Here is an 8,123-nt window from a genome sequence, read left to right as displayed (position 1 = left end):
CGAACACTTCAGCGGCTTCTAATTAAAGCCCCGCGCCGGGCCCTCGGGGACCCGCCTGACGTCGGCGGCCGCGGGGATAAGAGGCGCCCCGAGGTCCGAGGCCGGACTCTGCCGGCGCGCACCCAGGCAAGCGCGGGTTCCCAGCTCGGGGCTGCCGGGCGCCGCGTCCCCTTCCCCGCGCGTCCAGGCGCTCCGCCGGGCATGGAGTAGCGAGCGGGGCGCGCGGCGGACAGACGCCGGGACAGACGCCAGAGGACGCCCGCGGCTCCGGGGCGCGGGGACAGGTGGCCCGCGGGCGGCGCCGGGCAGGTGTGGGCCGGGCCCCGTCCCGGGGGCCGAGGGGTTTCCAGAACCTGGCCCAGCGGGCGGCCGCGGCGAGGGTCGCGGCGCGGGAGCCCCTCGGGGGGATCGGGGACCGCGGGAGGAGGGGCGACCGCCACACAAAGGCGCCGCTGGAAACTTGAGCGCGGCCGCTCCCCGAGGGAGACGGGCGTGGGCCCGACCCCCCGAGCGGCCGCCGCCGCCCCGCTCGGCGTCCAGGGGACGGAAAGTTGTGGCGACGCGCCGAGCCGCGGGGCGCCGGCCGCTGCGCCATTTCCAGGAAAGTTCGGCGGCCGGCGGCGAGGGCGGGACGCGGGCGCACCCCAGGCTTTGCTCTCGGCATCAGCGCGTGGGCCCTCGGGGAGGGCGAGCCCTCGTGGAGACCGCGGCCCGGCCGCCCGCCCTCCAGGCCCGGGACGGCGCGCGGCCTCCCTCCCCTGGGTCGGCGGGCGTCCTCTGGGTCCGCAGGGCCGGGGCGCGCGGCCGAGGGGAGTGGCCTCTCCCGCCCCCCCCCCGCTCCCCCCGCCGACTGGCTGTCCGGGTCTCCCCGCACCCCTGTCCCTGCAGCGAGCCGAGCGCCGGGAGCGCGTCGGATCCGCCCAGCCTGGCCGAGAGCAGGATGCGCGGACCCGGGCGGCCCCTCCTCCTGGGGCTGCTGCTCGTGCTGGCGGCGGCGGGGCCCGGCCGGGGGGTCGCGGAGACCCGGGAGGCCGCGGACAGGCGGACGCTGCTGCAGCTCATCGTGGAGATCGTCCAGGAGCTCAGGAAGTACCACTCGGGGGAGTCCAAGAGGCTGCAGCTCTGGGGCCGGCAGGACTACACCCTGGGCCGCAGGGAGGTGTCGGACTACGGGGCGTACCCGGAGGAGCAGAGAGTGGGTGAGTGTCCCCGGCCGCGTGGCTGTGTGGACGGAGTGGACCGCCTCCCAAGGCCGCTCGGGTGTGTGCGTGCGGCGTGGACGGCGTGTCCGCCTGTCCTGTCTCAGGAGACTCTAGGAGAACTAGTACTTGCTTGGAAATAGAATTGTCTTTGAGAACACATACGTATTTTTAAAATACAAATACATTTTGACTGTTAAAAAAACCTGAGAAATATTTGTTTTAGAGAAGGAAATAGGAATTCCATGAGTGATACCTGGCTGAGTGATACCTGGCAGATAACGTAACTACCCCTCATCCGCTTCTAAGACGTGTGAGTTGTTACCTAGGTCAGTAATTTCAGCGTAGAACTGGCATCTGTTATTTTGGAAATGGAAATATTTTCAGCAAAGCAGTTTCAACTGAGACAGAAATTCCCATTCCCCGCCCCCCCCCCCCCATGGCAGAGCCTTCGCAGAGTGGCTGCCCCTTGGGAAATTACCAAGGAAAGCATGCAAGCTTTTAATGCTTTCATGACACAATTAGGTCAAATACGATCAGGTCAATTTTATATAGACTGACTAAAGTTAGTTGTAAATGAAGACTGACATTCAGGAGACGTCTAAACCTTGCGAGTAGGATTCTTATGGAAATGTTCCCTCTTCAGATGAGGAGAACCGGTGGTAGTGTGACCATGTGCCATCGCATTACTAGTGCAGAACAGGTGAGTGAAAATGAATCCAGATGACTGTAAAAAAAAAAAAAGCAAAAACAAGGCTGAAATCAGAAAGAATGTCAGTCAGGTTAGTTACCAACACTAACTAGGCGCTGTGCCCGTACAGTCTTTCCCTGGGAATTGTACCTTTATCTCATCCAACCAGGTTCATGTCTGTTTCCATGCATTCACACCAGCCTTCATAACAAGTGGTTTTGACAGCAACTAACCCTTTTTCTAAATATATACCTAGAAGAATATATACCTATAGCAAATTTTTTGCTTGAAGTATGAGATCAGGTTTTCCTCCTAGAACTTTGAGAGGTTGTTGAATTTGATTCCCAAGCTCTTCGAGATGAAAGTGTCTACGAGTGATTTATTCACTGGAAGATAACTGTCACACACACACACACACACACACACACCCCTTTCTTTTCCTATAACTTTACAGTCCCTGCCTCTATCCTAGTGGTGGAGACTGGGCATTAATACCGGAGCTTGGAGAGCAGTCAATATGATTTGAGGAAAACGTGCCCTATCACTCGTCTTCACATTGTCATGTACTGCAATCACGGGGCTGCTGTGTTCAGGGCAGACTTTCCAGTTAACTTTAAACATTCACTTCGGATCACATGAAAACATGCTTCTTTCAGGCAATTTAATAATTAATTAACTTACTTTCCCTCAAACAGAAATTGTTCCTCGAGATCTAAGGATGAAAGACAAGTTTCTGAAACATCTTACGGGTAAGCTTTCCACGCGTGACTTCGCCGCTCCCCAGCTCCTGGCATCCCGCAGCCCTCACAATCTGTTTCTTCTTCCACGTTCCAGGTCCTCTTTATTTCAGCCCAAAGTGCAGCAAACACTTCCACAGACTTTACCACAACACCCGAGACTGCACCATCCCCACCTGTAAGTGACCGCATCCAACTCGCTTTAGAAATGCCAGTACAGTGTAGACGAGACTTCAGGCCCCTCCACCTAGGTGAACAGGCCCCTGCCTTCTGTAACCCAGGTTTGCTAATATTTACTCCCTGTTGACTCTACAGGCAGGGGCTGGGGTGAGTAGACCACCTAAGAAGGTAACCACAGGCGGCGGCAGCTTAGTGCCAAACGGAACGTGGTGTACGGTCATTGGAATGAATCGGCTCTTGGAAGGGGCCGGGCTCTTCCGTGCACGTTCTCGAATTCTGGTCTGATGCCTGTCCTTGTACCCACTCAACTCTGACGGTGGAACAAATGTTTCAAATGAGTTGCTAAAATGACTACTGCAGGGTGTAAGGTAACTATGGTTGGCCCTGGGCCATCCCCACTGCCCTGGCCAGAGACTTTTTGTTTCCACCAGTAATTATAACCCCATCACCCAGGAATTTTACCGCTATTTCAAAATCCTGCTCTTCTGCGTGGCTTCGTCACTAATTCAGAAATGCGGGCGCGCTTTTCTGTCTGGCTCTCAGCTGTAACCTTCTGGTTTGCCCACAGCGAAGTGTACTTCGTTCCCCCAAAGTGGTTTCTGTGCTCTTCACAAAACATACAATGATGACAAGTAGCTTATTAGCCACAGTGACATCTGCTAGAGCCCTACACCAATTTGTGTGTGTGTAGCGACCACAGCATTCCTTCCATTTAAGGCTCACAGGAGGGCAGTTGTACAAAAAAGCCAGGTATCTTGGGAGCTGCTTTCAGGACCGTCCCAAGGGGCAGCAGACCGGACCTGCCTGTGCTGCTCAAGACAATAAGCCCCTTTCCACGAAGGGGAAGCTGCTCTGTGCAGGCGGCAGCATCACTTTCTGGGGCTCCTTGTCTCGCACGCCCCCAAACACGGCAGGAAGGCAGGGAGCACCTTCAGGAGGGAGCTGAGGTGGTCGCGGCCAAAGCTATCACAGGGACGGTGGCGCAAGCCAGCGGGTGGCACCCGTGTCCCAGAAGCGCCATGCTCGTCTCACCCCCTCATCCAGGCCACGTGGACCTGGGACACCTCACCTCCCTCTTTCCTTCCTCTGAAACGGAATCACCTTCTGGTTGAGAATTACTACCCTGCTTCTAGGGGTCAGAGGACCTTCTCATTTTGTTTCAATGTGCATATATTTTTATATTAAATCTTGTTTTACAATAATAGGATCACAGATTCTAAATTTGAAAGTGACCCTTAGGGTCATTGCTTGAATCCTTTCATTCACGGGCAAGGAGACAGACAAGGCACTTAGGCCGCGTGTGCCCCATGGCAGACGCCGCAGGCGCCACCCACATTGCTGCCTCCTTGGCTGAGTGGGCCGCCACCAAGCTCCTTGTCACCCGTAAGGTGAGGCGGTGGGACCAGGACCGGTCAGAAGTGCCCCCGGGCCTGGAAGCAGATCTGTGCCCTGGACAAGTGGCTGCTTGTGTGGGTCCCACCTCTCTCAGCCCATAAAGAGCTGCAGAGCCAACCTGGCCACTTCTGTGCTGCTCAAGACTGCATATGGCAGTTCCCAGAATCCTGGCCGGTTAGACGGAAGGAACCACAGGCCTCCTCACTCAAGGTGTGGTCCTGCCTGGGTTGAGCTCCTGGGAAGAGCAGGGCTTTTGAGTCCACCACACCTGCTGAGCAAAGTCTGCGCCTGAAGGGGACCCCAGGTGGACATCAGGGTGGAGGACATGTGGCCCAGCGGGGTCGTGGGTGCCCTCAGGATCTCAGGGTGTGTGGCCAATGCCAGTTATCTCCTTTGAGCCCCTACAGTCCGCTGCTTCCACATGTGGTTCTCTTTAGGAAGACCACATCCTAAAAAACATGGCGCATCTGAAGAAGGGCAGAAAAGCCAGGAACCCTGAAGACCCTGCTTCCTGCTGTCAGATAACTGTTTCCTTTGAGCCCAAACTATTACGTCCTCTAGATATTTAGCGGGAGTGCTTTTAGAAGACTTAGGTGCTTGCCTGACAAACATGCTGTGCGGATTTATTGCTGTCCGTTTACTCATTCACTCAGAATTTCAGCTAAGAGTATGAATTCTTCCATCTTTAAGTAGGATTTTGTGACTCTTGAGAAGTGAACTTCATATGGAGGAATCCCTTCGTGGGCGTGATTGCTGTGTCCTCTGAGGCAGCACCCATGAGACCAATGCAATAGGAAACCATGCGAGATACCTAGGAAAACCAGTCTGCGCTCAGAAATCGGCTCTTGCTTCCCTCCATTGTCCAGCCAGGTTTTTTTGCTCTGGTACTTGGCTGTTGACCCACTGTCTTTAGAATCTCTGTGCGGAAGGCTTTGTGTTATGATTAACTCAAGAGGGGACTCGGCCTGCACGTGACCTAAAAGTTAAGTAACACCGGGCACGGGAAGACCGTACTCTAGGAAGCAAAACGAAAGCTGTTTTAATGAGCCCAGCAGCTACTGCGAGAAGAAAACAGGCAGAGAGCAGCCGCGTGGGAGACTCTGCATCCCCACTTCCCACAGCCTCCCAGTTACATCATTTAACTTCTGTCACGTGATGCTAAAGGCCCCGAGGCACCATAAATTATTAAATCAACAACTTCGAGCCACGATTGCAGATGACAGTCTATGTATTGTTTCCACGGAATTCAGAATATTTAAAGGAATGAATGGCTTTAGCAGTTGCTATGCTTGTTTAAAATGAAGGCTATTCATTGAAGTTGTTGAGGTAGCTGACGAGGGTCTGTGATTTATTTCCCTTGTAGACTATAAGAGATGCGCCCGGCTTCTTACTCGGCTGGCTGTCAGTCCGATGTGCATGGAGGGATAAGGTAAGCTGACGGCCCAGTCGCTGTGGCCCACACACCAAAGACTGGATGCCTTTGGGACATGAAAAATTCATGGGTGTTTAGAGACAGTCATTCTTTGGGGAAAGTAGCCTTACTCTCAGTAAGGTTGACTGAACACTCAAAATAGCTCTAGATACTGGCCAGCAGTAAACACACAGCACCCCAGGCAGCCACTGAGAGCTGGTCGCAGGAGGACACGCTGGCCGAGCTCACGTGAACCTGCACACAGCCCACTGGCTACTGACTTCAGTGCGTGACATGGTGCGTATCTGCCCACCCACTTCTAGGCTTTCATTCAAACATTCATAAATGAGTATATGACTAACCATATCCATGCAAATTTTAGCGACATATCTGGCAAATGTTTGCATTGAATTCTATCATTATACCAATACACTTATAAAGAATAGCTAAGAATAGGTATCCTCTTTAAATGTTTCTATCGAAGTTATTTTTTCAAAGCCTCTGATGGTAAAAATGTAAATACACATAGAGTCTATGAGCTAAACTTTTTACCTTGGCCTCTTGAGGGCTGACATGTAACACATAACACTAGCTGTCAGCAAGAGTCAAGGGATGGGCTGAAAGGTTTTATTTTCCTGAGACAAATGCCATCGACTTCAGCCACAAACTATAACTTCACAACTGGACACTAGCTGTGTGTCTTGTGCGCTAGGCACGGCCAGATGCTGGGTCTGCCTTGCAGTCAGATGGCTGTCCCTTCATCTCCTGTAAGTGGAGGAGGGGTGCTCACTGTGGCGAAGGCTGCGCTGAACAACGTCTGCGCAGATGCGCGGGGTCAGCCGGGCAGTGGCTGCCGCCCTGAGCTGCGTCCTTAGCGCTGCTTCTTCCCATCAGAAGTCCCACTAGCAAATGGGGGTTCAGTGAAACAAGTGGTTAGTGGAGGGTATCATCCCACATTTTCCACAAGCTCACTGCAACTTGTATAACACTTCCTATGTGGGGGAAGTGAAAGCACAGTTTTTAATGCCAAAGCTGAGAAATTCCTCCACCTTCGCTTCTCATCTGAATGCTGTCCAGTTTCTCTTCCACTGCCCACGTGGCAAACAGAAAACTTCTTATTTTTAAAGCAATGAATGGATTCTTGTAAGTCTCCCAAAGTACCTGCCCGGGGAGATGAGAATGTTGTTTTTATTAAGCATTATCTTTATAGTTAAAGCATCACTATATTTCCAAAGATGAACCAGGCAATCCTTGGAAAACAACTGCCATCTACTTACAAGTAGGGAGACCAGATGCCCAGCGTCCACATCCACCGGAAGAACCGCTCAGGCCACAGGCTTCCCGTCTCTGTGCCTGTGAGCTAACCCCCTGCTTCCCCACAGGGGTTCCCCAAAGACTGCTCTCCTGCAGAGACAGCTCCCCGGAGCGAAAAGTTGAGAGTAATGGTACCCAGGAGCCTACGCTTCCGTGGAACTGCTCCCGAGCGTGGGTCTACCTCTGCACCGTCTCAGGACGGGCACACCAGGGCTTTCCCAACACAACACGGAGACCCACATCACTCTGGTCACCACTGTCAGTAACCGTGTTCACTTTGGTCAAGAAATGGGTAGTTTAAAATACAGCTATTTCTGCTAAAATAATTTTATAACAGTTTAAAAGATTAATTTCTTCCAATTCCAGAAGTTCTAAACCGCAGTAGCAAACTCTTAACTGGTTGGTGACGATGCGGACAGTCACGGTTTCTGTGTACCCTGACATCCCACAGGGCAGAGCAGACATCCTGCGTTAGCAGCAGGTTTTCCTTAAGTGGCATAAGCTGCGTCCACGTACCTTTCTTCTGCTGCCCTAACACATGAAGATGTCAGGACAAAGCTGCAGAGTAAGATTCCTCTTCCTACTCCAGACCCTAACCTCAGCTTCTTAAAGGCTAAGTCTGAAAGAAGTAGGTCTTCAGGGGGTCCAAGCACAGGGACCCTCCCCACCGGTCCCAGAGCAGAGCCCAGCCCTTTGCTCCTTCCTGCTGAAACTCATGACCTGAGCTCCTCGAGCCAAAGAGAAGCTGTAGCTTCCCAGCCATCCTCCCACACAGCAAGAGGGCCTCCCAAACACAGCCCTTCATTACCTGGACTTGCCGCTCGAGTAAGTTAAAAGCCTGAGCCCTGGAATATTTTCAGAGAAACGGAGTTTTGAGTAACAAGTATCCAGCTCATTCTACAACACGCAGCCTAATCTGAGCAGCCCCAAATCAGTGTGGACTGAACTGCTGGGGACGTGACGGCAGACACATCAATGCTGAGCACTGTTCTTCAGGTCCTAACAAGCATTCTCCTCATTTGTGATGATACTCATCCCTTTAGCGCGGCAGGCCCGTGACGACTGAGGACTGAGTTACTTTCCAGAATAAAACAGACACACATTTTGCGACACAGGGAAACACGCAGACTGTAATTCCTCATATCTATGCACACATTATGTTACACGTAACTTAAGGTATAGGTCTCCCAGAATCA

General features: G+C 53.0%; 1 protein-coding gene across 1 annotated transcript; it reads left to right on the top strand.

Annotated features, from left to right (window-relative positions):
• Positions 1-940: 940 nt before the first annotated feature.
• ALKAL2 (ALK and LTK ligand 2) lies at positions 941-5,630 on the top strand. The gene is made up of 4 exons (XM_024118549.1): positions 941-1,199; positions 2,586-2,639; positions 2,725-2,805; positions 5,566-5,630. The coding sequence occupies exons 1-4, from the start codon at positions 941-943 to the stop codon at positions 5,628-5,630; spliced, it is 459 nt and encodes a 152-aa protein (XP_023974317.1).
• Positions 5,631-8,123: the final 2,493 nt, after the last annotated feature.

The sequence above is a fragment of the Physeter macrocephalus genome, chromosome 12 (genome assembly GCF_002837175.3).
Source record: "Physeter macrocephalus isolate SW-GA chromosome 12, ASM283717v5, whole genome shotgun sequence".
NCBI classification, from domain to species: Eukaryota; Metazoa; Chordata; class Mammalia; order Artiodactyla; family Physeteridae; genus Physeter; species Physeter macrocephalus.
The sequence above is the reverse complement of the archived record's forward strand: the minus strand, read 5'-3'. Positions and strand labels throughout refer to the sequence as shown.

What these genes read in the sequence shown, in the direction of transcription:
- ALKAL2 (XM_024118549.1), top strand. Translation starts at nt 941, where the DNA reads ATGCGCGGACCCGGGCGGCCCCTCCTCCTGGGGCTGCTGCTCGTGCTG. An exon ending in CCCGGAGGAGCAGAGAGTGG is followed by an intron (nt 1,200 to 2,585) that starts GTGAGTGTCCCC and finishes TCCCTCAAACAG; the next exon opens with AAATTGTTCCTCGAGATCTA. An exon ending in GTTTCTGAAACATCTTACGG is followed by an intron (nt 2,640 to 2,724) that starts GTAAGCTTTCCA and finishes TCCACGTTCCAG; the next exon opens with GTCCTCTTTATTTCAGCCCA.